The sequence below is a fragment of the Grampus griseus genome (assembly GCF_964374135.1).
Source record: "Grampus griseus genome assembly, chromosome: 3".
Taxonomy (NCBI): Eukaryota; Metazoa; Chordata; class Mammalia; order Artiodactyla; family Delphinidae; genus Grampus; species Grampus griseus.
This window is the reverse complement of record NC_139019.1, coordinates 60,498,505-60,519,792: the sequence shown is the minus strand read 5'-3', so window position 1 is coordinate 60,519,792 and position 21,288 is coordinate 60,498,505. Positions and strand designations below refer to the sequence as shown.

The 21,288-nt window shown below is 42.7% G+C and overlaps 1 protein-coding gene across 10 annotated transcripts in view; it reads right to left on the bottom strand.

The window, feature by feature from the left end:
* PDE8B (phosphodiesterase 8B) overlaps positions 1 to 21,288 on the bottom strand; it is a gene marked incomplete at its 5' end in the record, with an annotated part of 253,193 nt that overhangs the window by 137,991 nt on the left and 93,914 nt on the right. For 6 of the 10 annotated variants that reach the window (XM_082651425.1, XM_082651433.1, XM_082651428.1 and 3 more), the window contains one exon: positions 10,018 to 10,077. The exons of 1 other annotated variant lie outside the window; for it this stretch is intronic. In XM_082651425.1, the coding sequence (XP_082507551.1) occupies positions 10,018 to 10,077 (60 nt within the window). The remainder of the gene's footprint in view (positions 1 to 10,017; positions 10,078 to 21,288) is intronic. 3 more of the 10 variants (XM_082651427.1, XM_082651432.1, XM_082651426.1) reach the window with 1 other exon arrangement.

Here is a 21,288-nt window from a genome sequence, read left to right as displayed (position 1 = left end):
AGAAACTGTAACAAACTATCTTTCAGTGACAGTCTCTCCTAATCTGTTGGCCTCCCCCTACCTGAATAAAAATTAAAATCTACATATTGAAACAAGAGTATTTATATTACAAGAGTACTCACTAGAAAATCTCTCTAGGTAGTATTCAAAATTTTTTCCATTTATAAAAAAATAATTCAGAAAGACTACTTTTCAATAATCCAACTCCTAAGCAAAGTGAAAATCTATGGGAATTTAAAAACTATATATATATTTTAGAGTAAAGTACTATAGTAATCAGTTTTTTTAAGGTCTGCCTATCTCTGGAAAATTCTATCTTCTTTAGGAAAGCAACCCACCCAAGTAACCAAAGCTGTACTCTCTGTCCCCATCTCCTAGGCCACAGCTGGACTAATAATGTTGTTTCCGGGAATTTGAAATGTGAACAGAGAGACACAGAGGCTGGGAATTAGAACCCGTGGCTCATTAATAGTAGAGATACTGAAGGAAGAAGCTTAAATCCCTTCTGTCAAAATACTCAGAGATGGCTCATTGTCACCCTTTCTAAGCCATGGCTTTTCAACTCTTCCTCGGATTCTGAAAAAGAAAGCATACTATCTATTTCTTACTCATTTACTATTTTGTGTAAGACAGCTGTTACTTAAAACCAAAGAACATAACCCCTCAAAAGCCTTTTGTGATATAGTCCCCCTTCAGATTTATCATTCCATGTATCAATATTTAGTTTCTTTGTCAAACATGTCAGTTTGTAAATGTTTATTGACCATTCACTGAGGCAAATCCCATAAAATGATTTTGTAAAATATATTTTTAAAAATAATTAATAAATAGCTGAACTTAAATTTATAAAGAGTAAAAACTGACTCTTACTTGCTCTAAATAGTATGTGGAACATTCCTTCAAAATATACTTTTTGATGACCTATCATGCACGATGTTAAGAACTGAGAGTAAGAAGCTGACAGAGACAACCACAGTCCAGTCTCTACCCCTAGGACGCAAGCAGGGGAGAGGTTCAGGTAAGCAGATAAGTACAAGAGATGCTCTAATAAGCAGTGACCAAAGATAGAGCAAGGACATGGTATCCAGGGAAAGAATCTAGGCACAGGAGAACGGGAAGAAGGAAGTGGTTTTGTTATATCAACCTCACTGTACTGTTGTAAACACAGCGAAAGAGAAGATTAAAAGCAGATCTGGGGTGAAGCCTGGGGCAATGAGGAAACATCTACTTCTGGAGCAGATCTTGGCCAGTTTGGGCTTTGTCCAGGATCAGAACACAAACACAGGCAGTGCTCACTTTGCATGGCAGTGTCAGACCATATAAATGACCACACAAAGCAATCTTAATGAAGGATGGTAAAAACGGCGGTTCCATGACATTTCGAAATTTTGTCAAAACATAAAAAACTTTTATTGTTGGTTATAAATGTATAGCGAAATGCAAAATGTAAAATTAATATTTATTCAGTGCACTTACTTTAAAACATCAGAAACTGTGAATTTAAAAAAATGTTTAAGCTTATTGAGTAGTTTGAACAGAGCTTGCCTTCTTCCAGTTGTATAAATTATGATACAGAATGAGCCTCTTTTCTACGCCTTGGTGAATTATAAACTCTTAAGTTTGGATCAGCTTCCAACATTTTATCCTCTGTACTTTCAATGTCATGAAATGTCCCCAGAGTTCCTTTAATTACTGTGCAGTTTTTTGTTGGCATCACTTCATCTTTTTCGTCACAACCACTTTCTTCATTTAGCTCAATAAACTTGCATTGATTAACTTCCTCTGGCAACCCTCTAGAACTCACAGGCAGCAGTGTCAACATTGCCAGTCAGCTTTCTTCTCTAACTCCATTTACATTGCTGTTTCACTTCCAGCATTATCGCTTTCCATTCCTTTGCTACACTTTCGTCTTTGTGGGCTAGCTCCTTCTTTCAATGATATACTTATATATATTTTGTAATGCCGTGTGAGTTATCACGGAGAGATAAAGGGGTGACACAACTGCACACTCTGCTGTCTGTGCTAGAACAGGTAGAGACTTCAAAAAAAGTGATGTGGCTCGTCACTGCACAGGCTGCACATTGGTTATTTATGTAAGGACTTGTGGACTGAAGAACTAGCAGCAAAGTTTGCACTTGATGCAATCATCACAATTAAAACACCAATGTGACTGCAATCTTTGGGCCTGGTGTTATTTAGTCCTGGAACTGTGCAAAGCCAGGGCTACCTGTACAGCTTTTCAAACGTAGCTATGAATACCTCAAACTACCATGCAGGGTCTCCCTCTATTTCTACCTACACCTTCTTAGAACCACAAAGTTTATTTATTTATTTGTTTTTATTTTTGGCTGTGTTGGGTCTTTGCTGCTGTGCGAAGACTTTCTCTAGTTGCGGTAAGCAGGGGCTACTCTTTGTTGCAGTGCGCAGGCTTCTCATTGTCATGGCTTCTCTTTGTTGTGGAGCACAGGCCCTAGGCGCGTGGGCTCAGTAGTTGTGGCTCGCAGGCTCTAGAGCCCAGGCGCAGTAGTTGTGGCACATCGGCTTAGTTGCTCCGTGGCATGTGGGATCTTCCTGGACTAGGGCTTGAACCTGCATCCCCTGCATTGGCAGGTGGATTCTTAACCACTGCGCCACCAGGGAAGTCCGGAACCACAACGTTTAATTCATCTTTCAACCCAAGCCAGAATAATGAAGTAAGGGATGACCCAGAGAATGAAGTGTAAGAGGCTGCAGGGGGTAGCACTCAGATCCCGGGGGACTTGGGGCGGGCGGTCCTAGTGGCCATGACAAGGACAGGGACCATGACTCTCAGGAGTTCTCAGAGCAGGAAGGGACTCTGGGGGTGATCCATCAACCCCCAATCAACAGATGAGTTCAGCAACTTCCCTAAGCAGAGCAGCAGCACAGCTGGACCCACAATTCCCAGCTCCTCCTTCAGTAATCTTTCCTGATGTCCTCTTGCTGTGCTACAAGTACTGTAACCATTCCTTTGACATGTTTTTTCAAGAAAGTACTGAAAACTATCTTTTTGAGGACAGCAATAAGCGGTCTTTGATAGCTAAGTGAGTATGAAACTATATTCTCTGGTGAAGGCTAATTATGAAAAAGATGAAAAAATAAAACCCTAGCTTTTCCTTAACTTGAAGACAATGTAAGTGTTTGTTATTATTAGTGTTCTTTCTAGAAAGCCTGTGTCTACATGTCTCCAAATGGATCATCAACGTCTACTATTAAACATCTAACTTTCAGAATACTTGGTTTGGCTTTAAGCAAAAGCCAGGTTAACAAGTAGCTTCTAGAGTAGATCACATATATATCTACATCATACTAAACAGCTGGCCAATCTGATCATAGGTGGGGTCGATTCGGTTGGAAAAAAATGGTTTGGGAGCTTTCCTCCAATGTCCCTAAGAAAGTAATGCTAATACGTCTTGTTTAATACATCTTTTTGGTGATCTGATGTTAACTAAACTCTGAAATTTGCACACACTGGAACTACGCAAAGTAAGGGCTTTGTCGAGCAGCTACAGTTTAATGAGAATTTAAGGGCCAGCCATGACACTGAAAGGACTTTAAACATACTATCTCATTTAATAACCCTTCACAACTCTTTCGAGTTGGGCATCATCCCCACTTACAGACGTGGAGACTGAGATATGGGATGATTAAGAGACATGCCCACAGCCACACAACTAACAAGATTTGAACTGAGGTTGGCTGGACCCCTGAGCCTGGGCGATCATTAAGTAACGTACTCTATTTTACCCCCAAAATATTGGACCAAAACCCCTAACAACTCTGTGGTTCCATGAAATTGGCTGGGCCAGGTAGAGGACCTGACTTGGTACCAGCAGTAAGGACAGACAGGAGGGGAGGTGCTGACCACAGCAAGTTACTGGGTCTGAACACCTCCATCACTCGGTCATTTCATTTACTACGTGAAGAACAACTTCCCACAAGGCCAAAGGATCGCCAACATAAAGTCTCCAATATGTAATGGTTCCAGAAAAAAATCCATGTCCACACAACATAGAAGTTTAAGTTTTAAAGGAAAGTGCTGTCTTGCTGGGAAAACGCTTAGGCCAGAGCAGTGAAGATCTGTTTCCAAGTCCAGTCGGAAAGCTCTGTGAGGGGCAGGGGCGACAGCACTCTAAGCAGAGACAATTCCACACACGGGGAAGTAAATATGCTCCAGGCACTGATGAAGAAAAGACCTCTTGATTTTCAGATGGTATCATGCTGATAAAAATCTATTGCCTCATAATATTCCCCCCCCTTTTTTTTTTTTTTTTTTTTTGCTAAGACTGGAAAACATTCCCTGCTGTGTGTGGGTCACAGGCACTCACCCAGGAGAGCTGTCCTCTACAATACGACGAGGCACGTCCACCCGCTCCACTCCCAACAGCACTCCCACCAGGCCACATCACACCTCCTGGTCTCTACACGGGAGCAAATTTCCCCTGGTGACCTCAGAAGTGCACCGTCAAAAGCAACCACATCCTGGAATATGCTTGTCAAGTAAGTTCCTCCCAAGTCCTAAGCGTTACGGTTGATGTAGTTAACATTTTCGGCATGACAGTGAAGTTACAGAGTAGATATTTTTCTCCAAGAAAAAGAAAATTACAGAATTTTGCTCCAAGAAAAAAAAAAATTTAAAAACTAAGGTTCTAGGCCATTTCGAAGACAGTTGCAATGGTAGTATCAGAAGCACAAGAACACTTGACTAGATATCTCTGCCTTTCAAGTTAGAATGTAGTAGACAATAAAACCAGCCAGCCAGACTCCCTGGGTGGTCAGGGGTCATTGTTCGGCCCCATTCCCCTGCAGCACCTGGTGCAGAGCCTTGAGCACATGGGTACTCCACAGACTCGAACTGGATGGATCAGTGAGTGAAATTACATTTGAATGAGACCCAGAAGTAAAGACATCCTTGGTTCTAAGTTGAGCTTATTATTTTTTTAAAAAAGAGTCTCTTAATTATTCTGTCCCTCATTCACAGAGGGACTCTTGACCACTTGTATCTGCTGTCATGGGGGCCAAACTAATGTGACAGGAACCAGGCAGGGTACACGGTAGCAGTGGAAACACTCCACCTCTTATGCTGGGTGGTGGGTTCACGGCATTAGTTTTACTATTATATTTCATAGCTTATGAGCACGAATTTAAAATGTCTGTTATGTTTTAACATACCAAATAGAATAAGTCCAAAATTACAGACAATTGTTTTTGTGATGAGGGAGTGAGTCCGTTATGGGATATTTAAATACTGCAAAGGACTATATCATATTTGAGAGGATAGAAATACAGTACACTTGAGACTTTGTTATAAAATTTGACTGCTAAACATATTAAAAACAAGCTAAGGGTAACCACTAAAATAGAAGCGTAACCTACAGTTTCTAAAACAGAGAAAATAAAAGGTAATTCTGAAAACTATGTCAACTTAACAAAAAGTAGAAATATGAGAAAAAGAAAAAGGGTAACAAATAGAAAATCAAGACTAATTGTATCAGTAATCACACTCAGTGTAACAAGATTACACTCACTTATTAAAGTCAGATTATCAGAATAGGTTTTAGAAAAATAAAACTATGTGCTCCTTATAAGAGGGATATTTAACATAAAGTTATAAATAAAACCGAAAATGAAAAGACAGAAAAAGATATACCAGGAAAATATTAACCAAAGAAAGCTTGTCCAGCCATATTACCAACAAATAAAATAGAAATTAAGGCAGAAGTTTAAAGAGGGAAACTACATAATAATAAAAGGATCAGTCACCAAGAACATACAACAATCTAGAACTTGGATGTACATTAACATGACAGACTCAAAACATAAGAAAATATTAAGAAATATTGAGGATATTGACATATCCATTACAATAGAAACTAACAGAACACAAAAAATTAAGATAGAGATGATTTGAATAGCATCATTAATAAAGTTGAATTAATTTCACAGATATAGAAACCTGTATTCCAGAAATAGAGATACATCTTTTTTAAAGTTTTTGTGGAAAATTTCAAAACTGGCTACATTATTGGCTACCAAACAAGTTGCAACAAGTATGAAAGAATCAGGCATCAGGTAATTCAATGGAGCAAGGAATACACAGTCATTTCAACAAATGGAGCTGCTCATTCAACATGGAAGGAAAAAGAGCCTTGACCTCTTTATTCCACCATACATAAAAATGAACTTGAGATAGATTATAGATCTAAAATTAAAATTTAACAATAAAGTTTCTAGAAGAAAACGAGAAATAATCTTCAACCTGAGATTAAGGATTCATAGACGACAGAAAGTAATAACCATAAAAGGAGTGATAAATTAGACTATATCAAAACTAAAATTTTTGCTCAAAATCCAAGTTTGTGAAAATGAAGACAGGAGCCACACATTGGAAGAAAATATTTTCAAAATCTGATAAAGGACTTGGGACAAGAATAGATACAGAATTCCCACAACTCAGTAGTTTTTTAAAAGTCAACCCAACTAAAAATGGGCGGAAGACTTAACTAAACATTCACAGAAGATTTTAAAAATGGCCAATCAGCGAACAACATTATTAGTCATGGAGAAATGCAAATTTAACTTACCGTAAGATAGAACTACTCACCTACTAGATGAGCTAAAATTAAGAGACTGAAACAAACATTACCAAGGATTTGAAGTAATAAGAACTCACATTGCTTGTAGGAGTGTAAAATCGTACAACCACTTTGAGAAAAGATCTGGATATATCTTATAAATAGTGTCTAAACACACTATTGTTTTGAAGGTTCTAGCAGGACAATCAGGCTAACAAAATAAAAGGCATTCAGATTGGGAAGAAAGTAGTAATGTTATGATCCTGTATATAGAAAATCCTAAAGAATTCACACAAAAATGTAAAAGCTAATAAATGAGTTCAATCAATATACAAAAATAAATATATTTCTATACACTAGCAATGAACAACCCAAAAACTGAAAGTAAGGAAACAATTCCATTTGTCATAGCATCAAAAAGAATAAAATATTTCAGGAATAAATTTAACAAAAATATAAAACACTACACTAAAAACTACAAGACATTGGTGAAAGAAGTTAAAGAAAATCTAAATAAATGGAAAGACATCTTATGTTAATGGACTGGAAGACAAAATGGTTAACACAGTAATATTCCCAAATTGATCCACAGGTTTAATGCAATCACTATCAAAATCCCAGCTGGTCCCCCTCACTCCCCAAATTAACAAGCTGGTCCTGAAATTCATATGAAGATTCAAGGGACCCAGACAGCAAAAACAACCTTGAAAGATAAGAAAGTTGGGAGACTCACACTTCAAAGCTACAGAAATCAAGATAGTGTGGTACTGGCATAGGACAGACATATATCAATGGAATAGAAATAAGAATCCAGAAATAGATGCTCACAATCATGGTCAGTTGATTTTAGAAAAACATGCCAAGACAATTCAATGGGGAAAGAATATTCTTTTTAACAAATGCTGCTGCACAACTAGATATCCACATAACAAAAGAATGAAGCCCTACCTCACACCACATACAAAAGTTAAATCAAAATGGATCATAGAGCTAAATATAAGAGCTACAACTATAAAACTCTTAGAAGAAAACAAAGGAGTAACACTTTGTGACCTCAGATTAGGCGATAGATTCTTAGGTACGACACTAAATGATAAAGAAAAATTTCAGAATGATGCCTGCTGCCTGACACCTTTCAAATAAAGTTTAAAATATTCAAGACAAAGTAAATATTAATGGATACATGGGACTTCCCTGGTGGTCCAGTGGTTAAGAATCTGCCTTCCAATGCAGGGGACACGGGTTCAATCCCTGGTCGGGGAACTAAGATCCCACATGCTGCAGGGCAACTAAGCCTGCGTGCCACAACTACAGAGCCCGCATGCCGCAACTAGAGCCTACACACCACAACTAGAGAGCCCATGCACCACAACTAGAGAGCCTGTGCGCCACGACTACTGAGCCCGCACACTCTGAAGCCTGTGCACCACAACTAGAGAGAAGCCCGTGTACTGCAACAAAAGATCCCACGTGCTGCAACAAAAGATCCCGTGTGCTGCAACCAAGACCCAATGCAGCCAAAAATAAATAAATAATTTTTAAAAATGGATACATAAATATGTAGAAGAAATATACAAATACCTATCATAATCAATCTCCAAACAGTGGTTACTTTTAGGGAAGAGAGAGGAGGGCAAAGGGATAAATAGGGCTTAAAGTATCTGTAATCTCGTTTCTAAAAAGAACTCTGGGACAAATAGGACATCCTTGATAAAATAAATTTATCATGTTTGATAAAATAAAATTAGCATATTTCATAAAAGTGGATATGGGTATACACATGTACTTTTATGAGTATTTAAAATACTTCACAATTTAACAAATTATATTTTATAAAAATGAGACATCCTTGGGGACGTCCCTGGTGGTCCAGTGGTTAAGACTTTGCCTTCCAATGCAGGGGTTGCGGGTTTAATCCCTGGTCGGGGAGCTAAGATCCCACATGCCTCGCAGCCAAAAAACCAAAACATAAAACAGAAGCAGTATTGTAACAAATTCAATAAAGACTTTAAAAATCGTCCACATCAAAAAAAAAAAATCTAAAAAAAAAAAAAAGATTTAAGAATGAGATGCCCTTATCATGAGCATTCATTGCCAGTACAACACAGGGTGAAAAATGAAGGTAAATTAAAGTAACTGATCTAAAACCACACTAATCCCAAGAAAAATTCTGGAAATTACTTTGGGAATAAATACTGATATCAGAACCTTTGTCACTGCCTTTATTCAAAATGGACTACAAAGTCCATGCCCCCAGAATGAATACTGGAATTTTCCACTTGTTTGTATTCTATATAAATAGTTGTGGCTTATGTTTATTTTAATAAATTCTCTCTTCCTCTCTCTCTCTGCTCCTAAATTTGTTTTCATCCAATTTTCCCAAGCTTAAATCTCTTGTTTTTTTCCTTTCCCTAGATTTGCATTTCCTTTTCCGAGCAACAGTAAATTATTTTCTTTTCCAACCGCTCTTAAATCAAACAGTACATTTCTTTGGTTGGTTTTTCACTTTCATCTACATGTTAATTGGTTTATTTACATCTTCTCTACATCTTCACTCGTCCAAAGTACAGCACAAGTTTCCAGGTGCTAACAAGCTACAGTTTTACAAGGAGGAAGGTGGCTCATCTAGGTCTACCAGGAAGATGCAGATGCAGATGAGGACTTAACAAACACTTCTCATACCTATTTCCTCACAGGGCACACAGGAAGCTGGAGGGGTGGTGGGGAGGACATGGGTACTGCTGATGTTGGAGGGTGGTCAAGGCTGCAGGCGCTGGCCCCTTCTCTCCCTGGAACAGGAGCCTTGGTGCTTCAGAGCCCAGTAGGCTGCCTGCCTCTAGTCACACAGGACAACAGTTACCATCACTGAGCACCTTCTACTGCCAGGCAGTGTCCCAAGCACCTGATGCTATTTCCTTGAGCTCATAACTTCCTAAGAGAGAGACATTACCGTCTCCACTTTACAGACAAGGCACTGGGTAGAGAAGTGAAGCAATACATGCAAGGTCACAGAGCAGGCAGAGCCAGGATTCCCACCCAGCCGTGGCTCGTGGCAAAGCCCTGCCCTTTACCACACACGGCTTCTTCCCTTTCCAGTTGCGGAAGCAGCATGTAGAACAGACGCGTTTTTTGGTGAAGAATTGTTCTCCCTCACGACCTACCATGCAATCGCTCTACCTATTATATTATTTATACTCAAAATGGAGCAATATTTGTCTTCAAGAAAGCAATCTGATTCCTCGTTTGACATTAATAAAAACAAGCCTTTGCACACAGGCATATACACACACACCACGTATGGATATGTGGGCATGCACGTCAGGGCAAGGATGGCCATCTGCTGTATATGAAAGAGCCCCTCGCGTAGTGCTTCTATAACCACTTGCTCTGCAAACCAAGTCCCTACAGAGGAACGGAGGTGTACCTGGATAGGATCCTGCGTCAGTCTCATGGGCCCGATGCGTACCTCTGCAGAAGAGACCTGCTAAAACAAACAAACAAAAACAGCACATGAGATGTGTCAAGTCATAAACTACAGAATTGACAAATTCTTCCTTACACTGGATATTATGTCATGCCCCTTTGCAGCTAAATAAAAGGATCCAATTTATTGACATGGAGACAGTTTATAAAATATCACATACAGTACAATTCTGGTTTTGTAAAAGAAGGTATACATTTATGTGCATTGAAATGTCTGGGAGGATATATCCTCAAGGCTAAGTGGTAGGATTTCAGGTTATTTTTACCTTAAGTGCATGGATTTTTATAATAAGCACATATTATTCTTTACTCTCTCTTTATGGGAGAAAACAACTCAATAATTATTTACTGAGCACCTACTATTCTGGGCATGATGCCAGGCTGTTATTATTCCGAAATTTCCAAAGAGTAAAAATTCCTCTCATATGTGGAAGCTAAAGCATTTTGATGGTTTAAGAGTGTTCCTATATTTAGATCTTCTTTTATCTTCATGTTTTAGTATGAGGAATAAACAGCTTACTTTTACCCGTGTTGACCATGACTAAATTATTCATTTCAGTTGTACCTCCTCAAATAAACTGAGTAACCTCACACCAGGACCACAGGAAGCTGAACTCTGTCCCATAACTCTAGGAATGAGCTTAGGTGTTCACTGGCCAACACCATCTAACTGCCTTTGGCTGCAAGCAGAGAGAAAATTTTTCTCTTTATTTTTAATTACTTTACTTGGATTTCTAAAAATAACTTTTCTCTAGGCAATCGGATTGAAGGTCTTGGCCTCACCTCCATGGATCCAGGTTTGTTTTTCTGTAAGAGGCTGCAATCATTTTGCCTCTACTTAGCAGCTTATCCTGCATTCAACACACTAGGTTGGCCCCCATGAGTCAGACAGGACAGCTTCAGCAAGCATCGGAGTTCACAGGACCAGAGACATTTCAGTGACCCAAGGGTCAGAGGAGGCTTTATCAGTTAAACAAGAAAGGCAGAACTTTCTTTACATTAGACTCAAAGACTACTAATTTCCCTTTCTCCTTTCTTGCCCTTTAACTGCAGGTGGGCATGGTGTGAAGCTTTTCCGAAACATAACCACGAGTTGCCGATGTCCTTTTCCTCTGTCCGGCGGATTCCTCCAGCCCGCTCTGCGGTGAGCTCTCAGGAGAGCAAAGCTGGGCTCTCCTGCCCTGCTTGGGGAAGCAGCCTCCCCACGGTGAGTCCTTCCAGCAGGGCTGGAATGACTCCTTGGGTCCCTGAGCCTGTGGACCTGCGACAAGTCCCTTCAGTGTTGCACTGCGGTCCTCAGGCCTAAGTGACACACTCCAGTTGCTTTTCTCTAAGCAAAACAATGCCCCGTGAGGGGTCTGTACTGATACGTGCACAGCCCCAAGAATTCCCCTGGAAGGAGAACGTCACCAGGTCTCCTGCATCACTGGGACTCTGGCCACCACACAGCTTCACCCTAAAAGCAGTTTTTATAGTCTGAAATAGACACCCTCCCTCAAAACCAGTGCAACCGCCAGAATTCTGCTACAAAGTTAACGACTGAGAAGTGAAACCAGTTTGGTTCAGAAAGAGAAATGTGACTGAAAATCTGAGGTATCTTTGTGCTCTCTGGTCTCTCCTGGCAGAGTGCCTGCACCACCCACAGAAGCCCCTGCGACAGGGCCTCCTGCACTTTCTCCAGCAAAACTGGCCCTGCACAGGGGCACCCAGGGACAGAAGACAAATGAAACAAGAAATCAATAAAAGTTTAAAAGCAATCAAATAAAAAGTGGCTCGCTTTGGAAGGCTAATGGACTGGGGCAAGGGCAGAGACTGCCCCCAAAGTGATAATTCCCTCCTAACTGATGCATTCCTGTGTACTTTGAAGGAACGAACGTATGCACGACGTTGTTAAACAGGCCATGTTCAACTCTGCCAGCAAAGCCGCTGATGACTGCGGGGGCCCTCCTGTCTCCAGCCCTGTGCTAGGCACTCTCACACGAGCGACCCTGGCAGGAGGAAAGCAACAGGCACGGAGTGACGGCATGCAGTTTTAGAAGCAAGCCTCAATCTAGAAGATCCTTCTCCTGCTGACAGACAGGAAACACCCTCCAACTTTCCCCTGCAGCACAAGAGTTCCCTGCCCTCATCCAGCATTTTAACCTCCTCCGGACCCACGTCAGCAGGAAGCTGCCACCTGAGGCAGAGCCCAGGAGAGGAACTGCAAGGTCGCTGAGCTCTCTCCAAGACCCTGGCCTCTGCCATCCCCCCCCAGCCCCACGTCCCTGTGCTGCCTCCCAGAGAGCACAGGTCAACTTCACCACCAGCCTGGGAGCCTCGGTTTCCCAGCTCCCCTAGTCCTGACCTACACGTCACTTCTTGTCTCTTGGTGTGCCTTCTCCTTCTTGGTCTGCGCTCCAGTCATCAGACTTTGGCTTCTGTGTCCAACAGAGGTCAACTATCCCAGTAGAACTGGAACCTCTCCTCCTGGCCTATGAGGGATGGCCCAAGGCCTGACCAGCAGCAGGTATGGGCACAGACAGCAGCAGCGGCCTGCAGAGTCCTCCTTCTAACATGAGAGTCTTATTGCCTGCATTTCACCCATTTCTAAGAGAACAAATTATGAACAGAAACAGGAGACCGTTTACTGATGTCTGTGTAGTCAAGCCAAGATCCTCTACTACAAAGAGTGAACTTTGAGCAACTGCAGATACACAGATCCTCAATTAGTGTGTTAGCTCTGATTCCAGGATGCGACCACATTTGCCAAGGACACAGAAGCGAGAAGGAGGTGGGGTCATAGGTATTACAATTCCAGCTCTGGAGAGGAGAGGAGGATAAGTTGAGAGTGGGAAGAGAGACACGCTTCCTAGTGACTCCGACCCTCATGGCTCTCTCCAGCAGCCAAATGAGGAAGCACTGCTGGCTGACAGTGCAGTTTCAACTGTCCAACATTAATAGTGTGTCGAATATTTATGTGTACACACATGTGTGTGCATGGTCACCTACGCACACACACATACATATATACATGTAGCAGGGTCACCAATTCACACTCAGATGAGTTGGCTCTTCAGGAAAAAAGAAATGTCCTATTTTGTATCATTTACTGATTCTACGGTGTAAATACTTTCACCTTGGCTGATCTCAAGGTAGCAACCTAGGTCCCTGAACATGCAACTGGGAGTATATCTTTTCATTCTGAGAGGGTCTATGAGAGGCAAACTCATTCAGACTTGTTTGATAGGCAAATTTCTATCACTTGCTTTTGTTTGAGAATTCAGTGAGATATAGAATTCTGATCGATAGACATTTCCCCTCAGACTTTGAGGTTGAGAGAAAGGAGACCATCTTTCTGGTTTTGAAGGTGGGAGATCAAGGAAGGCTTTATGAAGACGAGTGGGTCATGGATGGGAAGAAGAAGAGACTGGGCTGGGAGAGGAAATTCCAGGCATAGGAAACAACAGAAGCAAAGGCACAGAGGCAAGAATGCAAAGATGCTCGTCGGGGAGAAGACAGGAATCTAGAGAAGGTAGATTACAGAGCATGAAAGGGAAGACTAGGTTGTGGTCAGTTCCTTAGAGGATTCTGGAAAGGAAATCCCTTTTGATTCTGTAGGTACCAACCACATTGCAGGTTTTTGAGCAGAGGATTAACAAGATCAGATTTATGACTCAGGGAGAAAAACCATTTGGTTTGCCTACTTTCTGGATAGTCAAGAACAGAAATTTTGCAAAAACAAAACAAAGACACTGCTATGAGTAGAACTACAGCAGTGAAAGCAAGTGGGTAAAATACACCACAACAATCAAGGAAAAAAAAAATTACACCTCCCCCCCACCCGCCAGCTTGGTTACATATCCAAGGAGAGGGAACTCCAAGATGAAAACCAGCTGGTGCAGGGTAACCGGATGAAAGAGACTAAGTCTTGAGAGAAATCACAGCAGTTCAGGCAGCTGGTCCACCTGTAACTGCAGCATACTCTCTGGTGGTGGTGGCCACAGCTCTCGGTAGCTTCAGGAATTGTGCTAAATAACTTGGACTCCGGTTTTAGAGCTTCCCTCAGATATGAAGGTGGTGAGAATTCAGGCAAAGTGACTGAGCTGGAAGGCCTTCCTCCTGCATCTGCTCAGCAGAGCTGACTCGGGCTTGGAGGGCCGCTCAAGAGCCCCCCACTCTCTGAAGGCTGTCCAGGTCCAGTTGCACCCAGACAGGACTCACCACTCTCTCTGCTCAGTACTCCTCCTGTGTGCTTCTTAGCATTTACTTTACTACCCACTTAAATATCTTTCCCCTGGGCAAGGTTGTGAGCGTCCTGAGGGACACAGATACTGTCTTTTTCACTCTTTTGTCCGCAGCCTCTAGAAGGTGCTCAGTAAATGCTGGTGCTCAATAAAGAAATGGAATTGAATGAAATGGCCTAAGATCACACAGATTTTAAGTAACAGACTCAGGACTGAGACTTCATTTTTCCCGACTCCCAGTGCACTGCTCTTTCATTATGCTCCAAATTTTAAAGCATTCATTCTGACTGCACTCCCCATATTTCTCTTATGGGTTTCTGGACTCTGTTCCAATTTTGCAGATGGATTCAGCACCTATCTCTGCTCACACCCTAGTAGTCTGTGCTGCTGCTAACGGGGCTGCCACCAGAAGGAAAAGTTCTGTATGTGTGTGTCTCTCTCTGTCGGGGTGGGTAGGGAGTTGCCATAACTTCTACCTTCCAAAAACAAGCTCAGAGACTGAATCCTCCCCACTTCAACAATTCCTTGGGAATCCATTACTCCCCACCACCTGCAGTACTGAGTGTTCACACCCAGGTGTATACACACGCACAGCTCAGGGCCAAACCAACTTCACTTCATGAAAGGGGTACCCCATTGTAAAGATCATTCTTATTTTTAAATATCCTTAACCAACCCTGACTGCTGCCCTGTTGGCTCTGATTTTAAAACAGTAGTTACGTCTCTCAAGGGGTCCCCTGTCTACCCTCCATTCCCAGGCCAAACTACTTTCTTTATTCCTCTGAGCTCTGGGTAAGCAAAGGTGGTATTTGACTTGTCCCTTTTAAATAAGCCCACGCCTGCCCCCTGGCTTCTGGTCAGAAAGGCACCAGGAGTGCAGCCTCCACGTGCCCCACCATGAGGCTGCTGGGCATCGCTGCTCCGGACTGGGAACCACTGACTCGTCCTGCCTCACCTCCCAGGCCCACTGTCCACCGAGCACCCAGAATGCTTCCTTCCTCCTCCTGTGTCTGATGAGCCACAGGCCCCAGCGGTCAGCTCTGACCTCACACCAGCCTCCAGCCTTCACCTCACTTTGATTCTCGCCATGTTCCACTGCCCCCTGGACCTTTCAGAGCCCAACAGGTGGTCCCAATCCTCCCCTCCCCTTCCTGCTTCCAATTATCTTACCTAGAAGTTCTCAACCTGGGCTTCTTATTAGAATGACCTGAAGGACTTTTTAATTATATGAATGCTTGGGTCCTACTTCAAAGCAAGAGAACTGGTATCTCTAAGGTGCAACCGGGGTTGAGAACCACTAGTCTATTCTTTGAGCAGACATGTCTGTTGTCAACTTCAGACGCTATTACATATTCATTTATGCAACAGATATCAACGGAGCACTTACCTGGTGGAAGTCACCAAAACCCACCCAGACTCAACCATCATACCCGAACCCAGATACCCACAGGATTTTTTCCAGATAAGCCACTCCAGAAACCCAAGATGATCATTTAGGCAAGAGGAAGATACAGTCCTTCACATTTGATGAGTTATTCCCCCCAAACAGTATCCCTAAACTAGAATCAAAATAAAAATTTTTATAGTCTTTTTTGTTACATACACACACATTATATATATGGAAGATTACTCATAGTCATGAGATGCTCACAGTGGGCGACAGATCTACCAACTCCGTGTTTTATGCTCTGCTGGTTAGAATATTAATTTGGCAGCATGAGGTTTTATCACAAAAATACAGACATATAAATGTCTACTCATCAAAATATACAACCATAAAAGAAAAGATCACTTTGACTTTAAATTTTAAAACTCCTATTCACCAAAAGCAAAAGCAAAAAACACTCTAATAAAAGGGAAAAAAAGGTAGGTGCTAGCCCAAGAAATGACATCTACAGTATAGGAAACCAGCAAGTATTGGTAACCAGAACATAACAAAATCCTTAAAAACAATAAAAAGACAACCAGAAAGAAAGCTGGGCAAAAGATGTGAAAAAGAAATTCACAGAATAGGAAATATGCGTATGAAGAGACGCTCAATATTTAGTCATCAGGAATATAACAATTTCAAATTACAATGAGATACCATGTCACAACCAGCTGTTTTTTGATCAACAGAACAGTAGAATTAAGAAGTCAAACACTACCTAGCATGGGCAAGAAGTAGACCCACAGGAACTCATACATTGTTGCTGGGAGTGTAAATTGGCTCAGCCACTTTGAAAACGTTCTGGGGATTTCTAGTAAAGATGAAGTTTCCGTACGACCTACAATCCACCTCCTAGGTGAATGGACCCCTGGGGTAGATGAGGAAGCACTTACAAGAACAATTGGAGCAGATTTAGAACCAAGATTTGGAAACAGCCTTATCCACAATCCATTAACATCCATCACCAAAAAAAATTTATATCAAGGAATATCCATACAACGGAAATTATACAACAATGAAAATGAAACAACTCGAGCTCCCATTCCAAATGGACGAATCTCACAAACATCAAGTAAAAAAAATAAGTCTCAGAAGAACACATACCTTAGAGGTTTTAAAGTATTTAAAATAATATTGAATATAGTTTAAGAGTATATTATAAGGGTACAAAGAAATGCATATAAATTCCCTATGGAGGCAAGTGGTCCTCCTGGTGGAGAAGGAGATGTATTCAAGGGCTTCAAGTATTGTTCATCGTTGATTTTTTTTTTTTAAGCAGTGACTACTGAGTCCATGGGTGTTTACTGGATTATACGTTCCGGTTTGTTGATATCTTAAATATCACAAAATAAATTTACGATATATTTAGTTTTATGGGAAAAGCCTATTTCCTATTTTGGGGTTCACATTAATTAGCAAGTAGTCACTATATAAATATTCTACATATACTTTTTTTTTTCCCCCAGTAAGGTCTTTATTTGGTAAAATAAGATGCTGTATTTAAAATTCCTCAGAATACAGAGTTTCCCTGAAACTTGGTAAAATGAAACCCTAGGAAATGGGGCTGGGACTCGGGGGACCTTGCTCAAGGTAACTAATTGCTCTGTGCCCCAGTAAGACAAGAGGGGATTGAGGACCCACCCCCCGATGTGCATGATCCCATGTAACAGGCACAGCAAACCCACAAACTTAACGCTAAAGAAGTTAAAGCTCCAGAAAGGTTACTCAACTCACCTGAGGGCAGGAGTTGAGATTTAAGCCCAGACCTGCCTTTCTTGGAAGGAAGGCCATGTTCTTATTTACATATTAACTTATATCTTGATTTGTTCCAGAAAGGTCTTAAGATGGTACACAAAGAGACTCTAAGTAAAAGTTGTAAAAAACTTACACATAAGATGTGGAAGATCTGGCTGAGCTTGGGGAAGGTGAAGCAAGTAGGGAGATCAGTACATACCACGTGTGTCACAGCCGACGCAGTCAGAGCCAGTGAAAGCAAGATGCGACCCACAGGCGCCCCGAGGCGCTGGACCAGATGCCGTGATGGGCTTTCCAGCACGGTGTCTTATGATGCCCCCTGCCCTCTCCCATTCTCTACTGTCGCTGTTGGGGACAAGGCTGTTCTTTCTTAAGAAGTATTGTCATTACACTCAGTGACTCTTACTGGGCGAGTGGAGAAGAGGATGATATATCCCACCATGCCTGGAAAACACCACAGTGACAAAGGACAGATCCACCCTCTGGTTAGCGCTGAAATGGTAATTAAAAATAAACTTAAAAATAAAGGGCTTCCCTGGTGGCGCAGTGGTTAAGAATCCACCTGCTAATGCTGGGGAAACGAGTTCAAGCCCTGGTCTTGGAAGATCCCACATGCAGTGGAGCAACTAAGCCCTTGAGCCACAACTACTGAGCCCATGAGCCACAACTACTGAGCCCGCATGCCACAACTACTGAAGCCCGTGCGCCTAGAGCCTGTGCTCCACAACAAGAGAAGCCACCACAATGAGAGGCCTGCATACCACAATGAAGAGTAGCCCCTGCTTGTCACAACTAGAAGAAAGCCTGCATGCAGCAATGAAGACCCAAAGCAGCCAAAAAATAAATAAATTTATTTTAAAAAAATAAATAAAAGGCAGAAGACATCCAAGATGCCAACAGACCCATGCACAGAAAATGTGGCCAGCATAGTCTAATGGAGAAACCATCCCACTCCCCATAAATATCAGAAGAAAGAGAGAAATTATTTAAACACTGGAGTCATTTCATCTACAGCCATCAGAAAAGAACTGTCTGGAACAGACCATGTGTTAAAATGGGGGCGGGGGGGAAGGTCGAGAATACAATCCATGAAATGGTGAGTGCACCTGAAGGAGGCTAGCACAAGAAAGCCCTAGAGAGAATTAGCTTTGGGCGGGGGAAACCCTAATTGCACTTCAATATTATGATTATGTCAAAAAGCTTTACATCATACATGCCACGCAAGAATCAAGGCATCAAGCTTTCATTAACCTAGCAACTCAGCTGCAGTGTCACTGGGCCAGGCATGTATGTCAACATAACCATTCCCAGATTCCAAAGGTCAAACCCAGGGCGTGACCTGGAGAACAGAAGAATTTAAAGGCAATTGAAAAACGTGACATCCCTCAACTAACTTCCTTCCTTTTATTGGGAATATTGCTGATAATAGAAACAGCTAGATGACTTCAAGCACTCAAAATTACATTGTGTAACAGAGGATGAGCAAAGAATGTCGATCTCTGATTATTCAGAAGGCAATTACCCGGACTGTGGAAAAACCCAAGCATTTCTGATGCCCTTCCACCCTGCTATATGCCTTCTCCTTTAACATTAAATGAAGATGGGACAAAGTGGGGAGGGATGATATTCAAATCCGTCAGTTCTGTTACATGGTCAGCAGTTCTGGTAAATAGATTTGATGGGCAAGAAAACAGAAACCACCTGCTGAAAATGAGTTTTAGAGATATCCTGTGGATTTCAATTATCTATGCTGCCTCTGTCCTCGGTTTTATCACTGAAAAGCTAGAACCGCCTTAGAGAACCAGTAGCCAAATGTCTTCCCTGTTTGACTCCAGGAGAATCTCACACTAGTGCCCGGGTGACCCTGAAGCAACACTGGATTTTTAGCCACAGCTGGCACCACACCAGAACTGAACCACGCTCGCTTTCCTGACTCTGGCGTATCGAGGCCACTCACACTGGGTGAACTGTCACCGTCAGACCCTGAGTCCATGGACTGTGTGGACGTAAGGGGTGATGAATCCGCGTGGAATGTTGACTCCACTTAAAAGCTAATCCCATTTCAACGAATCCCACGTAAAAGTAACAAACTCATGAGCAGTAACCCGCAAAATGCAAATGCCCACTTTTTTGAAAAGGAATTTTACTTAGCTGGCAAAAACAATGATTTCCAAACAGTTATTCATCATATGCACAGTTCCCATCCTAAAGACGTAAAACCTAAGTGAAGCACTATACAATTAGAACCTCAACATTTTTAGAAGCTTAGCATATGGACAGCCGCCCCCGACACCAGCAGGGCATACCTTGAAGGTCCCCCCACTCCCCACCCCCGAGCCCTGTGCCCCTCCCCTTTATCTAATGAAGGTGCACACGTTGGGGGCAGGTCTCTGGGTCTCTGTGCTTGGCCCTCTGGGTCCACCGTGGCTTCCGTGAAAAGCCAAGGTGTCAACACCCCACAACCTTACTTCTTTTTTAAAAAATAGTATTTTTTTGGGCTTCCCTGGTGGCGCAGTGGCTGGGAGTCTGCCTGCCGATGCAGGGGACACGGGTTCGTGCCCCGGTCCGGGAGGATCCCACATGCCGCGGAGAGGCTGGGCCCGTGAGCAATGGCTGCTGGGCCTTCGCGTCCAGAGCCTGTGCTCCGCAATGGGAGAAACCACAACAGTAAGAGGCCCGCGTACCACAAAAAAAAAAAAAAAAAAAAAAAAAAAAAAAGTGTTTTTTAAGAGTTAGGGAGGAGGACAGGGGAGCACCGTGAGGGTGGAAGTGGCCTGTTTATGGGCGTGTGGCTGAGCTGAGGAAGGGCGCCTAGGGCAGCATCCTCCTCCTTCTCCCAGAAACCCAGAGAGTCAGAAAGGGGTAGCCAGTGAATGTGTCCACTGGGGAGGAAAACACCCAGAGAGCTCCCAAACACAGCAAAAGATTACTTAAGTCCACAAAGGTGGACTTAAAAAGGTGGTTCCAACTCACAACCTATCTTGGATTCCCGCACATGTCCCTCTTCTCTTGGCTGGAGAACGGGCTGAATAACACACTCTTGTCTGACAGTGGAATGGAAGCGAAAGGCTCCCTTTTGTTCTTGCTCTAAAGCTCCGCCCACTTGCGTCTTCTGATGAACCTCTGCGTACTCAAGGCATTAAATACCTTCATCTGCGAACACAGCGCTCTGCAAACAATTCAATAATGGTAAGAAATAAGCCAGAGGTACCTGCAGGGTGCTATGGGAACTCAGGCAAGATGCATTAAGCTCCCTCTGGGAACTCATGCAAATTTCCAAGAGATCACAGGAAAGCTCAATGATGAAGGAGGAGTGAGGCTGAGGCAGGTGAAAACCATGGAAGGGACATTTCTGGCCTACGGAATACCACGAGGAAAGGCAAAGAACAGAGTTCCTGTGGACAGCCCCGCGCAGTGTGGGTCTGGGGATGGGGATGGTGAGGCTGACCAGGGAGGAAGGGGCCGGCTCGCAGCCTTGCCCTGGTGAGAAGCTTAGGCTTACGGTAGCACTGCTGGATCAGTATTGAGCTGGAACATTCTGGCTGAAGTGTGGATAGATTAAGTGTGGATAGACTGGAAGACCAGAGACCAGAAAGGAGCTGCCGCTGCAATGATCCGGGCCTGTGGTTCTCAAAGTGTGGTCCCTGAACCAGCAGCAGCAGCAGCACTGGAACTTACCAGAAATGGAAACCCTCAGGCCCATCCCAGACCTGCTGAGTCAGAAACTCTGGGGGGTGGGAGCAGCAATGTGTGAGCTGATCGGCCCTCCAGGTGACTGCAATGCTCGCTAAAATTTGAGGACAAC